At 41.1% G+C, this 27,761-nt stretch overlaps 1 protein-coding gene across 2 annotated transcripts in view; it reads left to right on the plus strand.

Moving 5' to 3' along the window:
- The window catches only part of Nbas (NBAS subunit of NRZ tethering complex), a 291,403-nt gene that overhangs the window by 191,268 nt on the left and 72,374 nt on the right, over positions 1-27,761 (plus strand). For both annotated transcript variants that reach the window (XM_050141900.1, XM_050141901.1), the window contains exons 41-44: positions 3,058-3,287; positions 9,984-10,094; positions 19,742-19,992; positions 21,172-21,506. In XM_050141900.1, coding sequence (XP_049997857.1) covers positions 3,058-3,287; positions 9,984-10,094; positions 19,742-19,992; positions 21,172-21,506 — 927 coding nt within the window. The remainder of the gene's footprint in view (positions 1-3,057; positions 3,288-9,983; positions 10,095-19,741; positions 19,993-21,171; positions 21,507-27,761) is intronic.

The raw sequence follows: 27,761 nt of genomic DNA on the forward strand, positions 1-27,761 counted from the left end.
GGCAGTGGATGACTATAAGGAGGTACTCACCATGGTGATGTCAGCATGCACATGACCCAGAGAAGCCCAAACCAGACCAGTTTCCAGCATAGAGAACAGAGTTGGCCGTGAGGTTCCACCCAGCAAGGGAGCTTTTGGCAGTTGTTAGCTCTGAGGAAGGAAGGGACCATGTTCTCTAAGAGATAAAGTCGGCAAAGCTCTAGTAGAAAACCACACATTCATGACTATTTGGGCAGCATAAATTAGCACAGAGCACGCTAATTTGGGTAGGAATAGAAGGGGGTTAGATTTGGAATATCTTAGGGAAGGGAGGGTAAATATGATTGAAATGTACAAAATTCTCAAAGAACTAATAAAAATTTAAAAAATACCTTATTTGTGTTTTTCAACAAACCAAAGAGGGTGTTGACTAACAGTCTTTCTTAGTGAAGAAACAGGGCAAATGAACTCTGAATTACCCCTCTACCAGGTGGGGAACAAGAATGTAAACTATAACTACTGACTTAAAACTCAGAACACTTTACCAAGCACCTTATTTTTGTAGATTCTGTTGTGTTCTAGAAAAGATGGATTTATGACATGCTCATGGACTCTTTTCTCCAGAAATTATGATATAATAAGAGAAGGAAAGCACAAATTATGTAACAGCAGTTGCCATAAGGTTTTTCAAATATCTTTCAGCATGCTTTACATTACTTTTTTTATTTTGGAGCCCTCCTTTATGCCATCTTGGTTTGTATATTTTCTCTTAGGCTCCTAAAACTGTTTGAACCTTGCTTCCAGTTTTCTAATTTATTTATTATTCATCCATTCAGTCAGTCAGTTTTTATTAATAATTCTAGACACTAAAATGCTTATATCTAAGCTTTGCTGGAATATATCTTTATATTTCTTGGGGCTTTTCTGATGCTAGTCCCTGATGTTAGCATAGCTATAGCTCTTCCGAGAAGATTTTTTTGTTCTGTTCTGTTTCCCTGTAGCATCCCAAGCTCATTGTGTTTACCATCTTACCAATGCTTGCTTCCTTGCCTCTCTCAGTAGGTTGCATCTCTATAGTAGCAAGGCACATTCTCATAATACATTGTTTGGTACTTATTGTGTAACATGAGTGAGGCCTGCTTGTTGGGGTTTCTGCCCTTCCCAGTTCCCCACAGCCGGCAAGCTCCAAAGAAAATCACACAGAGATCTTTATAAGTTATAAAGCTGATTGGCCCTTTAGGTCAGGCTACTTATTAGCTCTTGTAGCTTATATTAACCCATTACTCTGATCTATGTTAGGCATGTGGCTCAGTACATTTTTCAGTGGGGCAGATCACATCTTGCTGCTTCAGTGATCTGGGCAGGAGTGAGAGGAATCAACTTCCTCCTTCCCAGAATTCTCCTGTTCTCATTGCAACATTTCTACTTCCTGTCTATTTTTTTCACCTAAACTTCCTGCCTTGCCAATCAGCGTTTACTTAAAACATGATTGACAGATTACAGACAATTCTCCCGCACTACTAGTGTACCCCTCATTTTTTGTAAAAGAACATATGAGAAAATATTTTTAATTCCAGGTAAACTTCAATTGTGAAGGCCACTGATTTTTTTTTTTAAACGTTGGAAATATTTGAGATAATTTATTAAGCAATTTAACTGACCACAACAATTTATCTGGCCATGAAGTAACTAACCAAACAATGTTCAGCAAAATAACCACTGGTATTGAATACCTTCAGTTGGTAAATAACTAAGATGAAAATGGTGGCAGAGATAAGAGTTAAGGAATAGAACAGAACAATTGTATTTCTTTAAAAAATGTATCTTAAATGAATTAATAAGGCCCTGTGGCTTCATGTAGTAGAATTTAATGTCATGTTTTTTTGAGATTAGGACCTAATATATAGATAGAGAGATTTAGGGAAAAAAATGAAATGCAGTTAGGTTCACTTTTATTTAAGTCCACCTGTTAGAATCCAGTATTTCTCTAATTGGTTTTTATCTATGCCTCCAGACTGTTCCATAATAGGATGAAGAGAGCCACTGACAGGCCAGGTTTGATTGAATAGACTCAACATTGACAAATCTCCAGTGTAGCTCAGAATAATGGGTTTTCTTGTTAAAATGTTGACAGCTTACCATCATTAAGAATGGAGTTCTGAGAAACAAAAACTGTATGTGTGTGTTTTTTTTCTTCCTAAACTTATTATAAAATATGTAGTTTGTCTCCTAACAATCAAGATAGAGTGAGTTAGTGTCATAGTATGATGGTATTTGTGTTTCCAGAATCATGACTGAGTCTTGTTTTGCTTTATTGAGTTTCAACACACAAACACACACACACACACACACACACACACACTTCAATCAATAAGTATAACCACTTAATCACTTATTTACCTGCTCTTATATCTGTTGGATTCGCTGTTTTATTCTATTTGAATAATAATATTGCTTTTTGAGATGCTACCAAGAACCATAGGCCCTATGTCCTTTTGAGCGACAAATCAGAGTCAATTGTCAAATCCATTGATGATTGCAACACTTTCTTTATATCTAGAAGTTCTTTTGACTTTTGCAAGCGTGAGTAAGTTTTTATTTTTGTTTTCTTCACCTGTTCCCTGAAGAGAATATTCTTCTCCTTTGCTGTCTACATAGGGAGGTTATTAATCTGTACCTTTCTTACTGAGAGTATTTAGGGTATATACAGAGGCTATGGGAGGATGAGAATGTCTTCACAGAGTGAATTATTAAAAGTGATCAGCAAGTTAGAACAAAAAATGTGATATAGGTTTATAATAGTTGAAAAGCTGAAAATATTAATTCTTAAGTTGTTCAGAAAGTTTTTAAGATGGAAAAAAGATCAAAGCAGGAGTCCAGAAAGCTCAGCTCTGCATCATTTCTTTGAGTTGCATTAAGTGCCACCTCTGCAGCTGGCTTTCAGGAGACTATGACTAATGTACCCAGCAGTGGGAAGTACCATTTAGATTTCCATGAGCTGTCTTATACTCTTTTTATATACCTGTTCATATTGTGTGCCCCAAAATGTATAAAATACATTTTCTTCAACTTTCACAGGTTGACCCCAAAATGTTAATCAAAATGGTTACCAGGCATGTGGCTCAACATGGGCATGAGTCCTGGCCTGAAGACCTCGTGTCCCTGACCAAGCAGCTTCACTACTACAACGAGCGTCTCCTAGATTTCACCCAGGCTCAGCTCCTTCAGGGCCTGCGGAAGGGTGTGGATGTGCAACGGTTTACTGCTGATGACCAATACAAAAGAGAAACCATCCTGGGCCTTGCAGAGTAAGTGCTTACCTTGTTTCCTGAGGGGGTGGGTTCACAATGCAAAAGAATGAGTTGAATTCATAAATTAGCACACATAGTTGTTAGGAACCTTTCTCCAACCTTCCCAGTCCTGTGAGGAATAGATAGTACATAGACTATCTAAGTAGTCTTAAGCTAGAGAAGTCTATCATAAGTAGACACAGACTTGTGAGCCTATTAATTTCGGTAGTAGCTATGAATTGTGTTGGGGTTTCGTTGTTGGTTGCTATTAAGCATCTCAGCCTTGGTAATTCAGTTCCAGAATTGTGTCAGTTCTGGGGACCTGGGCAATGCCTTGGTAAAGAAGGATGGTGTCTGTGATGGGACTTTAAAAATGAGATGGCCTCTTATTCTTGGCTGAGAATCTCCCATCTCAGAGTACTTTGAGTTGATATTCTTTAGTGTGTTTATAGATACTGTGGTGGTTTGAAAAAAATTAGCCCCCAAAGTGAGTGGCATTATGAGGAAGTATAGCTTTTTTAAAGTGAGTGTAGCCTTGTTGGAGGAAGTGTGTCACTGTGGAGGTGGGCTTTGAGGTCTCATATGTGCTCAAGCCATATACAGTGTCTCAGATCACTTCCTGTTGTCTCTGAGTCAAGATATAGGACACTCAGCTACTTCTCCAGCTTGTATACTACCATGTCAGTTTGCACACCACCATGTCTCACCATGATGATAATGGAGTAAACCTCTGTAACTTTAAGCCAGTCTAATTAAATGTTTTCTCTTATAAGAGTTGCTATGATCCCAACAATAAAAATCTTAACTAAGATAGTTACAGTTGCTCTCAGTTTAGAAAATCAAGTGTTGTAGGGACAGGTGTCTACATCCCATTTTCTAGAAAAACAAGCCATTTTCAGCTCAGTCTCCTCACAGAGCAGGGAAAAACTGCCATTTGCCTTTGTGAGTGAAGAGGAGGTCCTACGTGAGAAGGTGGTACAACTTAAGCCCAGTTGCAAGAGTGGCTCTCCAGGAATGGAGGAGTGGAATTTATTTCCTTGTGTTTTATTTCTGGCTTGCTGCGTTTTAATAGATTAGATCCAGTGAGTAATAGTGACTGTCCTGAAGATGTGAGAAGACAGCCATCCACGTGATTAACGGTAGAAACTGATTTTAACTCCTCCACACAACCATTGCATGCTCACTGTGGAGCACACCCAAAGTGTTATGTGTGATGCTCTTCAGACTTCATCTGAAGTTTTCTATCCTATAGACAGCCCTGTGATATCAAAGTATTCGTATTTGCATTCAATAAATTAAAAAGAAGTTGCTGCTTAGGGATGGTCAGTGGCAAAGTTTACATGAGTCATAAAATCTAGAAGCTTGATCTTAATTTGGGTCTGTCACATCTCTACCACAACATGGTGTGCCTTCTTGTACATTGTTTCCACTCTCAAGGAAGCTCTAGTGGGCCATGTAGGTTAGTATTATGGTACTGAGACTTTGGTTAGATTGTGTGTTTGCTGATAGGATAGTTATTTGTGTTTCCTGAGAAATTCCTTTGAAATAACAAAAATTATTTTGATGGTGGTAATGGTATGATATTGTTCAATATGATCCTTTAAATTCTTACAAAGTGGCAAAGAAGTCTTGCCAGTCTCTGGAAACTATATTATCCTGGACCTCTTTGCTCTTGGAGGTATCTGGATCTTCTGTGAGGTCTGAGGTCTGGATCTTCCTTCAGGCAGTGTGTGAGAGAGCTGAAGGAAAGAGTGGAGAAAGCCTGCGCCAGTCTCAGTTAAGAAGAAGTGGCTTCCTCTTAATCATTTCTCCTGAAAGGTCAGCTTCAGAGTCAATTAATGTCTGACTTGACGGTATCCTAAGTTAGTGCACAGCCCAACTTGGTTGCTTCTAGAAGAAGAATCTGAGAAACAGGTTTTTAAGGAGTTGTTCCACGTCACACAGCCAGGACTTGAGCCTGAGTTTCCTTCTAGACCCAGTGTGCTTTTCTTTTGGCCATTTGTAATCTTGCTGGCATGTTGATGGTTTTTTATGAGAAGATGATTATGCAGAATACAATATTGTGAGGTGGGAAGTGTCTTAGATTATTAGTTACATTTTTGCTGGAGTTTTTTTCTATGTATGCAGCCAGCTTATGCTATTTGAAGTATGTCCTCAAGGATAAATGTATGCTTTTGATAAATATATAATAGATTCTTTTATATTCTGTAGCTTAGAAAGATGCACTGCGGTCCTTGGATGGTTTGTTTAAAATCTCTCATAGTTTCACTGGGGTTTGAGCTTTGCCATTTCTAAGTTGGTGGAGATTCTAGTGTTTAGGGCAGTATTAAGAAGTAAGTTTCTCCTGATTTTTGCCATTCTATCTCCATTTATGCACAATGTGCATACTTCTTCCCACCCCTTGTCGTTTGTAAGTTAGTGTTTGCTCCTTGGGTCTTCCATTGCCTGCATGTCTTTGGGAAGGCAGGCAACTTTAAAGAGGGTATAACATAATTCCATTCCTTCTCATCCCCACAAAGTGATAAACACACCAGTGTAGGGCTGGAGTGCTAGCTCAGCTGGTAAAGTGCTTGCCTTGTGGGAATCTGAATTTGATTTCCCAGAATCTATGTAAAAAGCCAGACATTGTGACATTGTCTTACAATCCCAGTGATGGTGAAAAGGCAGGTAAAGATGACAACTCTCAGAGAGCTTGGGGACCAACTACCCTTAGCCCTTAGTGTGTGGCAAAGACCCAGGCCAGTGAGAGACCTTGACTCAAAAGGTAGTAGGCAACTGGAGACTGACCACTGAGATTGTCCTCAGATCTCCTCATGTGTACTGTGTATGACTGTACCCTCATCCCCTTACACACACACACACATGCACACACACACACACACACACACACACAGGTGCTAATCCATATCCAACATATATCTCTGCTAGGTTCCTATAGTAGAAAGGGTACATTAGTAATGTTCCCTAGTGGTTTCTCATTTCATCATATAGGCACTGTATTTAATTAGAAAAATGTTCAACTAACGGTAACATACTGCATGGGATAACACACTTTTGAAGCACTGAATAGTTCTCTTCTGTAGTCTGTGAGAAGACTTTTGAAGGTTGATAGAAAAACAAGCAAGAATCCCAAAAGAATACAAAAGAAGGTGGGCACAGGCACTGTGCAGCAGCAAAATCAATATACCTATCAGGGCCCTTTCCTGAAAGCATTTGCCAACCCCAAGCTAAAAAACCTCTCAATGCTGTGACTCGCTTAGCTAGAGATGTAATCCTCGCTGTGTTCACTGGAACAGATTTCCTTGATGCTTCTGTGGTTGCTCCAAGAACCTTCCATCCAAGAGTTCCATCTTCTATATCTCTGCCATAGGAAGCAGGATCCCTGCAGTATCTTTCATGTTACTACTCTGAACCATTTTCTTTGACTCTTTACATCCCTTTCCAATGTGAGGCCATTTCCTAGCTTAAACCTCCCACCAGATCTTTGTTGACTGCAGAGAAAGTTATAGGTCCTTTAGGCTTGAGGACCGTGCACTTTTCTTGAGTATGATCTACTTGCTCCATTTATCAAAATCTCTCAGACTGGCCTGTTGGCACTTGTGCATAGGTAATCTTGGTTTGTTCTTCATTCTTCAGGTCAAATGGGTTACTCTTACTTCCAATTCTCACAATATTTTAGAATTTTTTTTTTTAAAGAAAAACCGATTACTATTTCATGTCTCATTTCCTATTCAACTGCAACTGTGTGTGCCCAAAACATCTTGCTTGTTTTTATGACTGAAACAGCATAATACCTGACAATGCAGAAAACAAACAGAAGTCATTTTTATAGTTCACTTCTGTAGACATAAATTTCTGTCTCGCCTGGTCCCTGCAGTTGTTCAGTCCCAAAGAAACACACAGAGGCTTATACTAATTATAGATTGTTTGTCCTATTAGCATAGTCTTATTACTAAATAGCTCTTTCAAGTTAAATTACCCATAATTCTTATCTATGTTTAGCTACATGGCTTGGAACCTTGTCTCAGTAAGAGATTCTTTTTTTTTTTTTTTTTGTTTTTCGAGACAGGGTTTCTCTATGGTTTTGGAGCCTGTCCTGGAACTAGCTCTTGTAGACCAGGCTGGTCTCGAACTCACAGAGATCCGCCTGCCTCTGCCTTCCGAGTGCTGGGATTAAAGGTGTGCACCACCACTGCCTGGCTTCAACCTCCTATTTTAAGTGAAGGAGCAGAAGTATGCTTGAATTCTCTGACCTTTGGTCATTGCAGAAAGGATCCACCTTTATGGGCCATCTTAATGTCCAAAACACCAAGTAAGCACACCCTAGGTTGGGATATCTTGTTTTGTAGCTATACCTGTTACCAACAACTTTGAAAAAGCAAAAAGAAGCTCAAACACTCTGACTTCTAGTCAAGGTGGAAGAGGCTCACATCTGTTTCTGTTCCCACAATTATCCCATAGAATTTTGCCCTTTTTTCTTTTCAGAGCAAGACCCTAAATCTAATTAACTTTGTTTAGCTTTTTTTTCCTGATCATTATCCATAACAACTTGTAACCAACACACTAAACAAAGGCAAACATTCATAATTCATTTTTTTTGGAAATGTGGACATAGTTTTCTAGGTTACTTCCTGCTGGTTGAGGGTGCTGATCATCTTATAGGGACCCAAAGAAAATTTAGAATTGTGGTCAAGTTCTAACTGAAGTATTCTGTGAGGCTGGATCATCTCAGCTGACAGTTTTGAAGCTGTGCTGGATGTAGCACTCAGAGGAAACTGCAACAGAGGTGCTCTGAAACACTGGATCATCTAGGTAGTCCGTTCCTATTGGAAAATTTTCAGGGGTTTTCCTCAACCAAATCTTATTTTTCTTAACCCATAATATATCCACAACCTCTCATTTCCAGCGGGGGGAAAAAAGCAAAACCTCTTCTCCAAAGTAACATATCTTTTGACTTAAATTTTGAAGTCAAGGCATTTTCAAAATACATAGGTTGGATAAATTCAGCAGCATGTTTTAGCAGCTGTTGCCCCTTCCTCACCAGTCAAAGACAATCTAATAACATACAGTATCCAGGTTCTCTGTGTGTTTTCCATCTTTATGTGGCTTTTTAAAAACTCTGTTTATTTTATTTTTTATGTTTTGTCTTTTGAGACACGGTTTCTTTGTATATCTTTGACTATCCTAGAACTTACTCTGCTGACCAGGTTAGTCTCGAACTCACAGAGATCTGCCTGCCTCTGCCTCCCTAGTGCTGGGATTAAAAGCATGTGCTATCACACCTATTTTTTTACTACTCTATTTTTTCATTTTTAGGGACTGCTATCCATTTTCTTTTCTCTCCCAAGCCTATGTATTTTTTTTAAATATTGTAAACTGGATAGAGGTTTGTTATTTTCCTCTGAATCTATCTTTACTGAATATCTCTATCTTTTCTGACCACATGAGTCTTTAATCTGCTACGTGGTATGGCTGGGATTAAAACTGCAACTATGGTGGCAGGCTCTAGTCCATTCCTTAGCTTTTTGAGAGTCTTCATGGCAGATGTACTAGCAGGAGCCACATTTATTGCCACAACTCTGTGGAGTTTTAGGTCCATGCCACCACCAAGAACCCTGATGTGGGCAGCTCATAAACACCATTGAAGTGTTTGGTGGCAGAGCCTCTTAAAATAGCTGCGAGGTTTTTGCCCCAACACTGATTCAGAAAGCCTCTCTCAAAGGAGCTGTGCCTGTGCTTGAGGCCAACAAACAGAGGCTACTGGGAAAAAGACGGTTAACAAAAAGCTGCACTTGACTATGTTCTTGTCTGTCTAGAATCCTTTTCTTTTTAAATCTTTATTAGACTTTATGTAGAAATTCTTGCCAAATATTTGGGCACCATTTGTAGACAGAAGTTTCTGTCCTGCCTGGCTCTGCAGCTGTTCAATCCCAAAGAAACACACAGAGGCTTATATTAATTATAAACTGTTTGGCCTGTTAGCTCAGGCTTAATATTAACTAGCTCTTACATTTTAAATTAATCCATAATTCTTATCTATGTTTAGCCACTTGGTTTGGTACCTTGTCTCAGTAAGCATTCTTATCTTGCCTTCTCTACATCTGGCTGGTGACTGCATCTCTGCCTTTCTTTTTCCCAGTACTCTCTTAGTCTGGTTTCCCCGCCTATACTTCCTGCCTGGCTACTGATCAATCAGTATTTTATTAAACCAATACGAGTGACAAATCTTTACAGTGTACAAGAGCGTTATCCCACAGCATACTTCTATGCTTTTAAATGTTTCTGTGACTATAGAGTCTGAATCAGAATTCTTACTATTTATTCCTCAGCAATATTGCCATTTGACTGGGGAATCCTGTCTTGGGGAAGACCATACTATGCTTGGCAGGATATTCAGTATCATACCTGGTTGATGACTACAAATCCCATCCTATTTGTGGCAATTAGAATGTTTCCTCGCATGGTCAGGTGTCTCCTGGAGTCAGAATTACCTTTTGACAGGGAGCCGCTGGCAAATAGGTTCCTGCTAACCTGCCTTGCAGCCCTGTGAGTGGGAGCTGGGAAGCCTTTTTACTGCATTCTCAGGAGCTATGAATACAAAATACACAGTCCTCTCTGACATGGCTCTATGTCCTAAAGAGAATTTTCTTTGCTGATTAGGGTCATCTATTTTTTTCTCTTTCCCCTTTCTATGCTTGGCGGACACTCCTGAAGGACCCTTGAGGAAAATGTCTACAGCATCGCCCTTTCACTGGCACAGCGATATGGCATCTCACAGTGGGAAGTCTTCATGACCCATTTGGAGTTCCTGTTCAGTGACAGTGGGTAAGTACAGTTGACATGCACATTAATGTCCATGCCTGTCTCTTCAGACTCTTGTTTAAAACACAATAATTTCAGTATTCCTCTTGGCTGTAAATTAGGATGTTGATGTTGGATGTTCTTCTGTGTATGTGTGGGTTTTATTGATGTATAAAGCTGTTTTGGTCAGTGCCTTAGCATAATAAAGCCAGGCTGGAAATCTGATAAAAGAGAGAGAGTAGGAGGAGTCAGGGACATCATGTAGCTGCTGAAGGAGTAACCTGCCACACTGGTAAGTTCCAGCACTGTGGCAATACACAGATTAATAGAAATGGGCTAATTTAATAGTTAGAGCTAGCCTATAAGAAGCCAAAGACATTGACCAAACAATTGTAACTAATAATGAGCATTAGAGTGGTTATTTCATAAGCAGCTTCAGGAACAGGTGGGCAGAAAAAAAAAAAAAACAGTCCAGGGGAACCAGCAGGATAGAGAATGTGCCTAGCTACATCTGGCATTCAATGTGGGGCTTGAACCCATGACCCTGGGATTAAGAGTCCCATTCTCTACTGACTGAGCTAGCCAGGGTGGTACTGGGTGTGATATGGTACTTTAGTAATGAGAGACAAGGATGGGTATCTTGGCATCGTGGAGTCTACAGTGGAAGTTACAAGACAATTTGAGTAATGACTTAGGCAAGTATGAAAATAAAATTTTTATGCTCTATGTAGAAAATACAGTTAGGAAAGTAGAATGCTTAGGGAAGGCTTTCCTCAGAGCATAATATTTGAGCTGTGCTATGGTTTGGGTATGGTTTTTATAGCCTCCAAGTGTTTACTTGTTGAAATTTAATCCCACTGGGGGACAGTAAAGGAGCAATAATCCTGCTGTGCTGTTTAGATCAGCCTTGGGAAGGTGATTGGGATTGGATTAAGTCATCACAGTAGAGCGACTATATAAGATGGTGTAGACATGTGTGCACTGTTTTTCCTTCTCCCTGCAGTGCTCTGTCAGACTTAGGACTCTGCCAGCTAGCATGAAGGACTTGAGCATATAGATATGTGATCTGAATAAACTTTTGTATCATGAAGTAGTCTTTTCAGGGCATTTTATTATAGCAATTCAAAATTAAATATTGTAAGCTGAAATCTCAATATTGAGTCAGGCTTAACTATACTACAAATGGAAGAGAGCCATTTGGGGTGATTAGTAAACCCAGAGGTCCTTAGGTTAGAAGCATGATGAGTCAGAGGGCCTGGCAGGGAGCCACTGTGATAGAACAGACGTGGGGAATGATTGGGGGTGAGATGTAGGAACTAGATCATGCTGTGCTCATGATTTGGCATCTTGAAATTATATTAGTCACTGAAATATTAACATCTACATTGTAAGCAATTTTCAAAGTGTACTGTATTGATATTATAGACGGTAAATGCTCTCCTAAGTACACAGTTTTTTCAGACCCTCAAAAGGACCATTGACATCTCTCTAAGAACCATAGGCTATTTAAAAATTTGAGTGAAATAGAAGGTGAAAAGTAATTTACCAAAGTTTCACTTCAATAAGATCTCTTTGAATAGTGTGTGGGAGAAAGATTATGGTAAGGTAGGGAACTATTGTAGGAATAGCATGCAGGACAGGTTGCCACAGCTTAGAGTGGGGCTTTGAAAGTATAGGAGAGGCAAGAATTAGTTCTATAAACACTTGAAAGGCAAAATAGTGTACTTAGCGTGTGGGTAAGCTGGGATGAAGTAAACACAGGAGCAGTGAGGGAAAGTCTGTGGCTTCACCTGTTGCATGACAGCTCCCCTCAGGGAGTAGGGGAGCTCTACTAAGGTAAAGCAGGTTGAAGGAGTGACTTGTACCTGAAAAGGGCAGGGCAAGGTTTCAGTTGCCACAGGGAGAGCTGATGTCAGGAGACTGAGCACAGGACTGACCTGAGAGCTCTGAGCATGTACTCTGTGCAATAGTACTCTTGTCAGGGACTCACATGACAAAGGGAGGGAGACCTGAGACAGTGTCATGGTTAGTTTCATGTTAACACAAGCTGCAGTTATCTGAAAGGAGGAAACAATAAGGTCTGCCTGTAGGGTATTTTCTTATTTTCTTAACTAGTGATCAATAAGGGAAGGCCCAGTTTATTTGAGGTGGTGCTGTCCCTGGGGTTGGTGGTCCTGGGTTCTATAAGAAAGCAGTCTGAGGGCTGGAGAGATGGCTCAGAGGTTAAGAGCACTGCCTGCTCTTCCAAAGGTCATGAGTTCAATTCCCAGCAACCACATGGTGGCTCACAACCATCTGTAATGGGGTCTGGTGCCCTCTTCTGGCCTGCGGGCATACACACAAACAGAATATTGTAAACTTAATAAATAAATAAATATAAAAAAAAAAAAAAGAAAGCAGTCTGAGCAAGCCACGAGGAGCAAGTCAGCAATCAGCCCCCCTCCATGGCCTCTCCATCAGCTCCTGCTTCCAGGTTCCTGCCCTGCTTGAGTTCCTGATGCTTTTGATGATGAACTTTTATGTAGAACTGTGAGTTGAAACAAACCCTTTCCTCTCCCAAGGTCTTTTTAGTCATAGTTTTTCATTACAGCAATAGAAACCTAACTAACATGGACAGATGTTGAGGCCTTCTGCATGCCCTGGGAGAGAATTAGCATCTGACAAAAGGTTTAAAGACACATGAAAACAGGGTCTTACTGTCAGGAAGCCATGTCTAGAGTATTCCAGGAATGGAGAGATATGAAGGGGTCAAATCCTGCAAAAGGCCAAAAGTTCTTTGTAACCTAAGCATGTTTAATTTCTAGTAATCATTGAAATGTTAATGTCTACATTTGAGCATTTATCGGATTCTTCCCTGATGATGGCGCTATGGGGTAAACATTGTTCTGAATTCACCAATTGTTTTTTTAGGTTTTGTTTTGTTTTGTTTGTTTGTTTGTTTTTTGAGACGGGATTTCTCTGTAGCTTTGGAGCTTGTCCTAGAATAGCTCTTGTAGACCACGACAAAAATCTGCCTGACTCTGGTTCCTGAGTGGTGGGATTAAAGGCATGCATCACCACTGCCCAGCTGAATCCACCAATTCTTAGGCACAGTAATATGGTTAAATAAATATTTTCTGTGATATGTGTGGTGTTTAAAAATATACCATGGCATTTTTATTATGTATCTTTTTCTCTTTTATTGACTGGTACACAAGGGATGTTGTCTGTGCAAACAGGATGAGTCCTTGGTCTCTGAATATGTTACAAATTATCAGGCAATTGAGAAGCAGGCAAGGCTTCTCCTGGCATATCATTATACCTGAGAGCAGTGTGATTATGCAGATGCACAGCAATTACAAAGCAGGAAATCGTTACCTCCTGGCATCATTACGTGTGAGTGGCAGTGCACTTACTATTGATTTACCGAGTGCTGTTTGGGTCTGTTTCTTGCTCAGAAGGGCAGCACTTTGCCTGACGACTTCATCAAACACACTAACTGGTTATTAGAAATCAGCCTTGTAAATACTGTCAAAGTCGCCCAACATTTAGTTAAGCCAGTGCCATTGGGCAGTTAACCAGTAGAACAACAGAAATGCTGTCCTTGGCTTTAGGGTATTTCTTTACTGTTCCCTAAAGTTTCTCTGGTCCACCCATGAAGTTCATTTTTCCACTGGTCCTTTTCCTTCCTCTGTCTCATTTTAACCAGCAGCACCACCTTGACAGATAGGTAAAGGTAGGGCAGTGTTATGCATAGGTGTCATCCCCCAGACCAGATGGCTGGACCAGTTCCTGTGAGTGCTGTGTGTATGTCTTTAAACTAGATGATCCCCTCCTCTGGAGCCTGTTTTCCTCAACCATAAGCAAGTGATTAAGTGCTAAAAACCTAATCTGCTCCTTAGCTTATGATCCCTATATCTGGAAGCTGATCCTCCTGCGCATCCAGATACACTTGAGTTCTTGAGTTCCGTCTTCGCTATTGCCCCCTGTATTCCTATTACTGGCTTTAAACAAAATACTGATTTTGCTTGGTTGCAAGGACATAGGGTCCCTCCCACCCGACAGACACTGGCTCTCATGTGTGAAAAGAGATGCCAGCCTTTGAAGAGTGATGCAGGGAGAGCATTCTTTCCATCTCAAGGGGACTGTGAGCAAGTGTGAGTTCTTGATGTTCCATAGCTAAAGGAAGGCCCCATAGCAGACCGTGGTGAGCCAAGGAGACCTAAGGCAGGTGGGAACAGACATCAGTGTGTCAGACTCATTCTCCATCTCTGTCTTCTTATTAAACTTACTGTGCTTTGCTCTCAGTCTCTCTAGCCCTTTGGGTGATGGCCCAGGTGCTTTTTCTTGGCTGATACATAGCACAAAACTGTCTTCTTGTTGGTGAGTTAGGTACTGTCCCTTTTGCACACACAGGCAAAGGCCTCTGATCTTGAAGACTTTGAGTAGCTGCACTGGTTTTTAGTTGATTTAATTTTGGGGAAGTTTCCTTCCATCTCAGGTAGAGATGTGGATGAGTAAGCTGTCTCTTTGGGGAGCAGAATAAACTGTAAAGAATACAGCTCTTTGTTCTGAAGGAAACAACAGATACAGAATTATGTTGGGGAATATTGTTTTCAGGTGTGTGACTTTTGTTTACAGTGCATTTGTTTAACTCTGTGAAGCTGTGTTACTGTGCCTGTCCAACACCTGGTGGTCCTAACAATGAGATGAACAACCAATAGTGAGGCAGGAGCAATGATAGGCGGAGGTGGCAGGCAGAGAATAGAAAAACAAAGGAAATAGAAGGAGAAACAAGGAAGAAGAGGAGCAAGAGAAAAAGGAGAGGAGGACACTAGGGCCAGCCACCCAGCTACACAACAAGCCACACAGAAAGAAGTAAAGAAAGGTATGTAGAAATAGAGAAAGAAAAGCTCAGAGGTAAAAGGTAGGATAATTTAAGAAGAGCTGGCAAGAAACAGGTCAGGCTAAGGCTGGGTATTATTCTTTATAACTAAGAATAAGCGTTCATGTGTGATTTATTTGGGAGCTGGGTGGCAGCCTCCAAAAGCCAAAAGAGTAAAACATCACATAACAGAATTATGCCAGAGGGTTGCTATCGCTCATACAGGGAGACTTTGTGCCTGAACTGCCACATTGGAACAATCCTGAATACTGACCTGGTCTTCCAGCCTCACTCTAAAAGGCCCCCGTGCAGAAAGAAGTTAGTACCAGCGTGGCTAGTAGATGGAGAAGGAACAACTGAGTTCATACAAGCTTCTCAAGATTTAAAGTAACTTAGTTTATTATATGGTATGCCGGATCATTGAAAATAATCAAACAAGCAGAAATGCAGAGCCAGCACAAGCCTGTTCCTGAGGTGCTGTGTTGTATGTGAATACCCAGGTCACAGATCTCAGTGTTTAAAATTGGTCTTGGTTCACCTCAAGGCCCTAGAGAAGTTAACCAGGGCTGTGATTTGTGCTTTGCATAAAAATAAATCTACTAGCTTCAAGAGGAACAAAAACTAATTTCTACCATTGCCAAGATAGAAGCATTCTGCAACACTCATCTCTGTATTGTAATTTTTTTAAAGTTTAAATCTTTGGTGAGTTTGCATGTGTGTACCAGGTGTTTATTCTTGTTTTCCCCCATTACCCTTTCTTCTCCACCATTCCTGCAGTTCTTCATAGCCGGTACCCTCCCTTCTTCCTTGCCTTTTGTGTCGTGCTTGTTTTTTGTGCAGGTAGCCCCTGCTGGTTTTGTCTGTGGTTGAAATGACCATGTCACATGCAGTAGCAAGGAATTTTGTCTCTCTGCCCCCTCCTTCACAGTGTTTCCTGGGTCTTGGAGGAGGTGATATGGATGTCCTGTTTAGGGCTGAGCATGAATGTGGTGTGATTCTTAAAGTTCCCTTTTTACACATAACCAACAAGTTCCTGAAGTAGATATAATCAAAAACAGTCTATTTGGGTCAGTGTATGTCCTGTGCCAGGCACAGCCCTGGTGCTGTGACTCCCCTAATGCAAGCCTGGCCAGGCCCCAACACTCCCCTCGTTTAAAATGTTCCTGATAAAATTCTTTGAGCCCTCCAAGTATGTTTTCCTCCCTGCAAAATATACTTATATTTTTTTTGCAATTTTTTTTTTTGCAAAAATGCCATGAAATTAGAGACTTGTTTTTGGTTTTTCGAGAAAGGGTGTGAAATTAGAAATCTATATAGGGTCTCTGTCACATAGGAGTGTTTTCAAAAGCATCTATTACTGTTGATTTTGAAAATAGTCTACATTTACCCAATTCATCCTATGACCCCTACAGTCCATCTGAGCAATTACTCTTCAAGTCAGTGTGGATATCAGTAATTGCCATGAGGATAGTGACATTACAGCACAAGATGACTGTTTTTAGATTGTGCCTGTTACTGTATCTTGCTATGGTACTTTTGGAATATTGTTAAAGATGAAAATAGTATGAAGTTGTATAAACTTGTCAAAATTGACCTTTTATTGTCAAATTGTCTCCTTGGGAAGCATACAAAACTTACTCATGGGTCTCAGTATTACCACTGTATTTATATAATAAAATATTTGATTAAGGAACTCACTGAATACCATTGTTAGAAAAAATTAGAATCTTAGATACTCACTATCAGTTCTTTCAGCAACTGTCTATCTTACTTACCCATGCCTTACTTGATGACTTCTTGTGCTAGATACCTCAGTTTGCCCCCCTTCTCCGGTGTGGCTGTAATTCAGAGGGTAGGTGTATCATTTCACAGTAGCCAGTGCTAAAGCCACCTGTCCATTGGAGTCACCCATTGGAATTCATGGATCCTCATTCTATGGAGATTAGTCTCTGTGGGAATGCCCAATCGCTGTGTCTCAACTGTGCAGACCAAAATTCTCGGATGGACACATTGCCTTATCGTAGAGTATTAATAGAGAGAGCTATCTCTGGGAGGTCTAACTTGGGACCAGCTCCTACTTCCTTCCAGTTAGATTACTTTTGTTTGAGTTTTGGCTTCTTTCAGAGAATAGAAACAAGACCTTCTGTGGAGAATAGTTATCAAGGCCAAGAGGTGTTGTAGACATAAAGTATTGCTGGGTTGCCTGTTTCATATCACCCTGCCCCCATCCCCTCTCTGTGCTCCCTCTAATTCTCCCAGGAGCCTTCCTTTGTCTCCTTTCTCGTTCCTCCGCTTTCTTCTCTTATCTCTATTCCTTTTAGTCAGCTAATGGAATTGTATTGTTTCTCAGTCTCAGACTAAATAAAGTAAAATGTATTTAAATAAATTCATTTTCTTGTACAAATGAAAGTCCCTTTAGTGCATGCTGTTTTGAATCAGTTTTGAGTTATTGACAACTCGAAAGCATTGCAGAGTATCTTAATCATAGGATTATTCATAATAATTCTACTCCTTGTACATTAAGTACAACCAATGCCCACGCCTTCCAGTAGTTAGCCCCTGAAAGATAAGTAGGCAACACACAGAGTATAAGCTGCTCCATAGCTAAACTTCAGTGCAGGAAAAAAGCACCTAAACCATTTTTAAAGGTAATTATTAGTTAGATTAGAGAAAAGTATACAATGGTTTTATAGTATTTTGTTGGCTTTTTTGAGTGGGGTCCTTTAGAATTGTTTTCTAAGCAAAGATTTAATTTCTTGTTCCAAAGAGAAGATAACAGTTTGTTTCTCTGAAGTTATTAAAATGGACTATTGGTTACTGGCATCTACAGAAGATCTTAACACATTGTAATTTATTGGAGAGAGATGCTTGATTTTTTTTAATCTTGTGTCAGTACAGGTATTCCCGGATCTGTCTTGACAAGATAATTAGGTGAAACTGTGTATGAGGCAGACTGACTTGTCAGCTCAGAATGGGAAGTGAGTGGATGAGGAGACAGTCATGTTGAGACAGACTGCACTCAGAGTTAAGTCAAGATGAAGCTAAATAAGCTGCTCTGGAGCCCTTGTCCATGCTGTAGACTGTTTTATCCCGAACACTGTTTATTGGGCTGTTAGGAGTGAAGTGTGACAGGATGACTCTTAGCATATTGTTGCTAGAAGGGAGAACTGGTAAAGATGGATTCCTCTTTGTAAGACAGTGTTAGTATGGGTGCTTGGCCTTCATGACACACAGTCTCTCTGTGAGGTAGTGAGCAAATATACTCTGAGGCCAAGTGGGTCAGTCTTCTGTGTGGTGATAATAAAGGCGCTGCAAGTTACTAACATAGGAATCGACAGTGAGTAGAAAGCTCTTTTTTCCTCTCCACCACCTTCACCTTCTCTCTTTTCATCTGAGTGGCTCATCTTAGTTAGGCTATACAGTGTGTGGGTCATGTTAGTGGGATTATACAGTATGGGTCGTTAGTGGGGTTACACAGTGTGTGGGTCATCTTAGTGGAGTTACACAGTGTGTGGGTCATCTTAGTGGGGTTACACAGTGTGTGGGTCATCTTAGTGGGGTTCCACAGTGTGTGGGTCATCTTAGTGGGGTTCCACAGTGTGTGGGTCATCTTAGTGGGGTTATACAGTGTGTGAGTCGTCTTAATGGGGTTACACAGTTTACAATTTTCTTTCTCACTTCATCATTCTCAGACTTCATTTTTTTCAAATTATGAAGAAGCTTGTTTGTGATTTTACTATATGACTAAGTACAGTGTCCCCCAGGTATTGAAAGCACCATTTCTATTAGTGTGGTGGAGTGCCCTAAGGAGTCACACACATTCCAGGGCCCTGAGATTTTCAGAGACCTGAGTTGACTGTCTAGAGGAAAACAGGAGACCAAATGAAGTCTTCTGTCTCTCCAGTTAAACAAATCTAGACAACTCATTCAGCAAACAAATATCCTGATCTTTTCTTTACCTCATCAGATTAACCTTAAATAACTCTTATTAAAGTTTATGTTAGAATTTGAGTTCTTATAAAAAGATACTTAAATTAGTATGAAAATATTAAGATGAATCTTTTATTCAAGAAGCAGTTCTATAGATAGTATTGAAAGCATAATTATCTCTTTCCTGTTTTAACTTTAACATGGCATGAAGTTGATGTTTATTGAATATTATTAATTCAATACTTTTAGATGTAAGACATGCCAAATGTTGAAATTTTATTCTTCCCCTTGCTAGTTTATTCTTATATTTAAAATTTGCATTTTTAATTTATTGCTTATTTTGTATGTACTTCTGCACATATGTGTGGAGATCGTGAATTATTTAGAATAAATTTTCTATCTTATGAGCTAGCTGGCAAGAATAGACAGTCCTGGAACTTTCGGAATGCCTGTTTCTCAGGGCAGCTATGGCTCTGCCTGTGGCGACATGTGAGAAAGGTTACATAGTAGGATGGCAGACCTCTACTTCTTGTTTGTTTCACTTTATACCCATGGCATAGGTCTTGTGGCTAATAAGAAAAGACTTATTATCTCTGGGCCAACAAGATGTCTCACGTTGTGGCCTGAATTGTATCCCAGGACCCATGGTGGAAGGAAAGAACCAATTCCTAGAAGTTGTTCTTTGACTTCCATGTGTTCACTGTATCAGGCATCTCTGTGAGCTCCTTCCACAGCATGACACACACACTCACTCACACACACACACACACACACACACACACACACTCACACACAATTAGCCTTTCCTCTAGGGCTTATTATCATGTTTATTAAGGGAACAACATGATAACAGAGACTGTTTGATTCTTGATTTCAGTTTGTCCACAGGAGAAATTGAAAAGCGAGCCCAAGCCCTTCATCTCTTTGACACTTTGAAGACAGATCCTGAGTCCTTTCATAAGCACATGGTCAAGTATATATACCCCACCATCGCGGGCCTTGATCATGAAAGGCTGCTGTATTACTTCACTCTCCTGGAAGCGTGTGGCTGCGCGGACTTGGAGACAGCTTCTATTAAACCAGAAACCCATATTCGCCTACTGAAGAAATTTAAAGTCGTTGCCTCAGGTAGGACGTGTATGTTCCTGCTGGCCCCTCCCTTCTAAATGAAACCTTGGGATTAATCTTCCGCTCGCATCCAGCTGTGTTTGTAAACTGTCACTGAGAGTGAATCCACAAGTCTGTGGGGGAGATTGACGTTAGCTCTAGCATCTTCCAGCTCCTTTGCCCTGCAGTGAGAACATCTGCGTCAGGAAAAGACAGACGTCTCCTGAAATTTCCTAGTGATTTCAGGTGGATCTGCTGTGAACAACCTTCTTTTGTCATATTTGCTATTTTAAAATGACATGATTGGGCCACTAGTCTTAGGCAGTTTGGCAGAATTTCACTTTAGTAGAACCATTTATTTAAAATAGTCATGGCGGTTGTAGGGCTGGAAAGGTAGGTCAGCATTAGAGCACTTGCTGCTCTTTCTTACTGAATTCCTAGGTTGGTTCCCAGCATGTCGTTAGGCAGTTTACAATTTCCTAGACAACCTCAGCTCCACGAGCTCCAACACCCTCTTCTGGCCTTCATAGCCACCTACACATGTTGTGCACAGACATGGATGCAGGTACTCACACATTCACATAAAAGAAGCAAAGTCTTAAACATATATGTGCAATATTAACTATGTAAATTTTATATATGTATATACAAAATAAAATATTTGCAGGACATGTAAAGAGGAAGCTTTGCACCTTGATGCATTTTAGAAGTGGGTAGAGTGGTGTCCATGCACTTATAGCTGGGAAATGAAAGGGGTCACCTACCTTAAATCTCTGCAGTGCTACATACTTTATGTGGCACTTTGGTTTATATTCATCTTCTTTCCATGGCAACTGTGAGAATGTCCTTTAGGTTATCAGTTGTTCTGAGAGCTGTCTTAAGTAGCCGGTGACAAATGGGCAGACTGGTGACTGTGCTTATGGAAGACAGAGTAGGTGCAGAGGGGGCATGAGCGGTAGGCAAGGCAAGAGTACAGAGAAGGACACGGAGAGTTGTGTAAATTGAGTGATGTGGGATTGATTGCACAGTGTAGATCCAGGCTGGGGCTAGAACTAGAATCTGATCTTCTCTTGAAAGCCTAAAGCTCACAGTATAAATTGCTGTCTTTTAATTTAGCCATCCAAGGGGCTCTGTGTGTTTGAGGCATGTGCGTGTTTCCACCCGAGTCAGCCACTTCCTCCCCTTCTCTTCTCCCCATAGGTCTTAATTATAAGAAGTTGACAGATGAAAGCGGGGATGCACTGGGAGCACTGGAGCCGGTGCTCACAAGTCAGAACATCCTATCTATTTCCAAACTTGCTCCCAGAATCCCTGAGAAGGATGGGCGGATGCTTTCCCCCAGCTCTCTGTACACTGTCTGGTTGCAGAAGTTGTTCTGGACCGGAGATCCTCAGCTCATCAAGCAGGCCCCGCAGTCATCCCCGGAGTGGCTGCATGCCTATGACGTCTGCCTGAAGTACTTTGATCGCCTGTGTCCAGATGACCTCATCACTGTTGTGGATGCAATTACATTTTCTCCAGAAGCTGTGTCCAAGGTAACTGAAAAAGTATTTGAAGGCAGATTGAGAGTACATAGGGAGAAAAGAAAATTGCACTTACATTCTATAGATTGGGTTTTATTTTCTTCCTTGAAGTAGAAAAAGATACATTTGACTTCTCTTTTTTACTGAGCTTAATTGAGAAATCACTTTCTTCAATTACATATAAAGAAACAATAAAAAGCAGTGATTTACTCGTATATTTTGAGCTGTTATAGTTCTTATGGGTGTTTCATCATTATCATAGCAACATCCTTCTTTTTCTTTTTTTTAAAACTGTGAAGTGTAAGGGAGTCCGTTGTCCATCCTTGTTTCATTGTACTGAGAACCTAGCCAGACACCTTTCTGGACTCTAGTGGAGGCCTTAGGATCTTCTTCATGAGTATGAATGATGCAGAGTATGACATGGTGATTGGGTGTATTTGGGAATGTATGCCGTCATTGCTGGTGCTCTGTTGGTATCTGAGCCCTTCAACTCCCTAAACCAACCTTAATCATAGGCTTTCAAGATTTTGGGAACTATTTGAAAGTGTGTGACACAGTTGTTTGTGTGTGTAATTTTATGAGGAAAAAGCACATGGCTGGCTTGGAAGATTCGGTCAATTACTATGTTGTTCCCTTAACTCAGGTGGAGTAATCCAGGTGCAGCATTGCTTCTCATGGACTGTTCTCAAAAGTGAGATTTCTAGTGCGACAGGAAAATTATAAACGTAAAATAATTGCCTTACAATCTGTATCTTTAGTCTAGGTTTAAAATCTCTCCCCATTTTATTACTTGTTTGGTTTTTTATTTTCTGGTTAGAGCTGCTATTTATGGCATTTAGGTAAAGCGGGTATTCGAAACTATGCAGCACTGAGACATGGAGGGAGGGAGGGCGGAGGGAGGGAGGAAGGAAGGGAGGAAAGAGAGAGAACGTGTGATATGAGACACAAGCCCCACATGTTAGAGGACACATTTGGAAGATGGAATACAACTGGATTTGTTGAAATTTTCAAAACACCAGATGTTCCCACAGCTTGTGCACGATGCTGCAAGTGTACAGTGAGTGTGTGTTACTCATCCACAGTACGCAGTTTTCAGGAGCGTGCCCACAGTTAATTCAGAGAGAAATCTTTAGAAAGAATACGTAAGCTTTTTCTAGAGCGCCTAGCAAGACAGTCAGCAATTGTTCAGATACTAAAATTCAGACAGGAATTTCCTGACGTCTGCATCATGGGCTGAATCCACAGCGAGCATGCCAATGGTCTCTTTCCCTACTTGTCCCAACAGTTGTTTAATTAACATTTGCATTAGCAGAATTCTCAGATGCTCTGGGGACATCGTTCTCCAAATAGCATTATGTCGTATGTAGTGGCTACCCTTTTCCAGTGCTTGAGGTGACGGGTATGCAGAGGGGAAAGGATGAGAAGTGTATCTGCTGCAGCCTGAATTGCTGAGTTGGTTGGAGTGACCCCACCTTGTTAACTTCAGCAACTGGAAACACTTTTGTCTCAGGTACAGACATGTGAGGGTGGCTAACACTGTTCCCAGGGAGACGTGAGCACATGTCTCCTCACCCCAGAAAGGGAACCAGCAATAGTAGGTCTGGCTGTCACCAAAGCCTGACTTGGTAAGCCAATTTGTTTATTAGGGGTTCTTACAGAAGTGTGGGTAGCAGGCAGTTACAGGAATGGTGGTGAAGGGTCATTTATGGCTGAGAGGTGACTCGAATGGTGACTGCATCAGCAAAAGACACTGAAGCCTGGGCCACAGCTCCCCACAGCTGGAAGCAGGGAGCTCAGAGCCTCACAGGCAGCAGCAGCTGGACAATTGGGGAGGGCCTTTCAGGCAGCTGGCTTGGACTCTGGGCCCTGTTTCTACATTTAGACTGTTGTTCTGACTGCAGTCGTAAAGAAAAGTCAGTGTACACAGACATGTGGTTAGGAAAGAGCATGGTGTAGTAGCCACTACTTTGGGGTGTATTTTGATATTCTACTCAAGCATGAAAAGTTTTAAATACTAGCTGCAGTAAGAAATCTAAAGTAAAAATGTAATTGCATTAGGCATTTGGAAATATTGGAGCACTGGATGATGAAGATCACTCAAATGTTGAGACATTGCGTTATTCAGTGTCAAGAAGTTGCGTGTGGTACCATGAGCAGCAGGCATTCATCAGATAAATCTTGATTTTTTTTTTCAGATACTGTCAAGCTAAGAATGAGAGATGTGAGATTCCTTTTTTTTTTTCATTTTGTTTTTTAAACTTTATCATTGTTCACTGTTTTCCTTGAATCGGTAGACTTTTTCAGTTTGAAGAAAGTATGTACCAGATATTTGTCAGCTGCTTTTTGAAGGAAAAAAAAAGTTGCTCACAAAGCTCAGGCTCTGAGCTCCCGGTTTGCATGATTGCACAGATTCAGTGTCCTGATGACACTTGTCTACACAGTGACGTGCACAGATCTCACTTCTTCACGTGGAATATTGATGGATAGACACAGTGAATTTTACTTAATAAACATAACTACTTCTTACGTGGAATGTCAGTGCCCTGCAGTGACTTTTATGTAAGTCCTCACAGCTTCACCTACGATTACATTTGCATTTTGCGTATGACGTCAACACGCTGGAAATAGGTAAATAATACATTCCTCTCATTATGAAAACAATTTTTACTTTTAACATTCTTTGAAGTAATTAAGAACTCCTTATAGTTTACACACCACACTTTGACATTGTTTTGGGACCCCTGATACTTTATGGACGTTACTAAAAGTTACCATCTCTAGTAAGAATAACTTTCACAGTTCTGTTTGGTGATTGCACAAAAGATAGTTTCAAATTTCTAAGAGTCGTTTATTATTTTATGCATATGATGTTTGTAGCCACATGAATTTACGTGCACCACATGAGTGCAGGACCATAAATATATAAAAATAGTTTAGTAGAAATTTCAGCATTGTTATTGGTAGGAACTGGAGAGGGGAATGTGGCTTACTTCTCCTGTCAACCTTGTTCATCTTGAACTATCTAGATCTCCACCCAACCCTGCTAGACACACAGGCAGGCCTGTAGCTCACACCATGCTCATGGAAAGGGCTATCTTATTTCTATTCACAGGCTCCAGAGAGGCAAATTCTAGTTAGTGCTTACAGTAGATCTAGATACCTAGGGAGTTTGAAATGTAACATAGGTGAAGTTGTCCTCTGTTTTATCGTCCCAACATGTGGCCAGTGTAAGATGTGAAGGGGAATTTGCGAGTGAGAACGGATCACAAAACACAACAGAACTCACTTTAGGAGGTTATTGAGAGAAAGACACGTGTGCAGGCCTGAGAAAGTTGGTTCAAGAAGAAAGCATGGAGCAGGCGGGTTCAGCTTTTAAAGGCTGCCTAACGCATGCGCACAGGGGCTTACATAGCTGTCCCATGCATAGACCATGTGAGCATGCTGCACATAGGTCACATAGGGCTTGAGGGCCCTGGGTGTCTATGTAAGATGCCTAAGCACTTGATGGTGCATGCGCAGCCCTGGAACCCGGAAGTGCCAGCACTTGGGGTGGCTAGACATTTTGCCAAAGTGCTAGGTGATGGAATTGATGACATTTCACCCTTTTGTTTATTATAAAAATTTGGGGGTGGTTACAGGTAGTTGATGGGTGGGAATGGGGTATTGGGTCTCTGGAGACTACTTTCTGCTGGCTTGTGGATATTAGAGAGCTGGGGTACTTGGCTATGTCCTGGGGTAGCTGGTTACTTCAGTGTTTTCTGGGCTCTGTGGAACTATCTGGCTGGCAGCTTGGACCTGACAAGATGGTGGCAAGGCAGATTATGTTTAAAAAAGTTTTAAATCCTGGTGATTGAGGGAGGAGGATCCTAAGATGAAAAATTGAGGAGGGTTCCTGAGATGGACGAGAGAGTTTCCCAGGAATTCTGAGAGATGAAGGGGATTCCCCAGGGGTCCCAAGATGGAGGAGAGAGTTTCCCAGGGGTCCCAAGACCAAGAAAGAGTTAAATGATACTTATCCTGGGAGACCAGGGAAGAGTGAAATGATACTTATCCTGGGCGAGTCTGGTCTGTTCAGGTAGGTCCAGTTTGGCTCTCTGAACTTTATGAAAATGTTTAAATTTATAAAAATAGATACATTTAGACACATTAAAAGCTCATGGTTATGGTAGTAAGGTGTTGGAATAGAAGATTATGGATAGTTGTACAGTGAGCAAGGAGGGAGGGGAAGAAGAGGGAATTATTAGACCTTTTGATATTTTCCCTGAAGCAAACCTTATGGCACTTGTTTCTTTTAGCATCATGGTATTACCTTAACGTCCAGGAGACACTGCTGTAGTCAATGATAAACCTGTTATATTAAAATCTTTTTTGTGAGTTTCCCTTTTGAATCTGGGGGTGTGAATATCCCCAGACTGTTATTGTTTCTTACTACCTTGGCATCTGACAGTCTTTGCACCTCCGGCTCTGTGTTTAATGATGTTCTCTCCAGCAACAGCTGAATAGTTAACTGGAAATTTCAATATGACATTGGAGATACAGCCTAGAGGGATAGTGGAAAGAAGTGTGTAAGGGTTAGGCACTACAGGATAAAAAGGGACCACTGCAGAATTAATGAGCCAGAGGTCTTGAACCAGGCCATAGTTTCCGTTAGGTTTTTTAGCTGCAAGAATAGAGGTATTAAAAGGAGAAGTGGTGGGACAAAGTAGCTTTTTTCTTAGAAGGTCAGAGATGATAGGCTTAAGTCCCCTAAGGCTCTGGAGTGAGAAAGGGTACTGAGCTTGGGTAATGCACCTGGTAGGATCCTATAATTAGATGGCAATGGGGTGATGGGGTTTAGCAATAGAGAGGTTTTGGGTGTCCCAGAGTAGGGGGTCCACCTGAGAGGCCGGCAAAGGAAATGACATATTGGAGCTAGGAGGAAGAGGAGAGGAGCTTCTGGCAAGCCTGGGGTCAGACAAATGGAAGGGGCAAACAAAATAGATGCTACCAGTTTAACCAAAAAACCTCTTTCCATAAAAGGTATAGGACAATTTGGCATGACTAAAAATGAATGAGTGAGAGGAATACCCCTAAAAATACAATTGAGTGGTGGAGTCTGATGAGGTAGGTAAGGCTGTCCTCCTACCCCAACAATAGGAAAACTAGAAGGAGAGGTAGGTCCCCCACACTCCCTCAGTACCGAGTGTGTGGCTCCGGTGTCCAAGAGAAAGTAGATGGACTGTCCTGATACCATTATATTTACCTATGGCTACTATTACAGATGATGGTTGTGGTTGTGTCAAGGCAGCCCAGGCAGCCTCAATCGTCCATGGCCAAACCTAGAAGGTCTTTTGTGAGTCATCTGTGTCTGATGTCTCCATGTAACAATGTGCACAAGGACAATTGATTGCCCAGTGCCCTTCCCTGTGGCACTTTGGACACAGTCTCATAGGACCAATATGAAGATTAGGACACATCTGGGCTCAATGCCCAGTTTTACCTCATTTGAAACAAGGGCCTGGCAGCCTTTGCGCCTCGAGGGGCAAGCAAGCGGCACAGGCAGGACAGTCAGTCACCTCAGCCAATCGGATGGCCTTGGCCAGCATTTGACATTTCTCTCTACAGTTCTTATCATGCCCTCCATTGCACACCTTAAAAGCCAGCTCTAAGATTTCTGCCTGTGGGGTCAAGGGACCTTTCTCCAAACTCTTAAGTTTAGACGTAATATTGGGGAAACTCTGGGAAAGGAAATGTATCCTGAGGAGCTGTCTGCCCTCTGTGGTCTCTGGATCTAAATTTAGTATACTGCAAGGGAACCTTTGTGCAGCATTCTAAGAATTCAGAAGGATTTTTATTTGTATCTTGAACAACATCTAATAGTTTATTATAGCTTTCTGGTTTGAGAGTAGCCTTATGGAGACCTGCCAAGAGGCAAGTCATAAACTGGTCTCTAGCTAAAATACTACCTGGGTGTTATAATCCCAGTGTGGATCTTACTTTGGAACTCCTCTGCCCTGGGGTGTGGGCGGTATGCTGCATTAATCTGGGGAACCTCATCTGCATGTACTTTGACCTGCACCCAAACTCCCCTGCACTCCTCAGGAAGTAGGTCAATACTTAGAACCATAAAAATATCATGAAAGGTGAGACAGTAAGAATGGATAATGTATTGGAATAGTTTTATGAAAGAGGTAGAATTAGACATATAAAAACCCAGGTTTTGTTCTATGTGAGAGAGTTCTGAGAGAGAGAAAGGAGCGTGTACCTTGACCAGCCCATCCACACTGG

The sequence above is a fragment of the Alexandromys fortis genome, unplaced genomic scaffold (assembly GCF_014885135.2).
Source record: "Alexandromys fortis isolate MF-2015 unplaced genomic scaffold, M_Fortis_MF-2015_v1.1 scaffold_30, whole genome shotgun sequence".
Taxonomy (NCBI): Eukaryota; Metazoa; Chordata; class Mammalia; order Rodentia; family Cricetidae; genus Alexandromys; species Alexandromys fortis.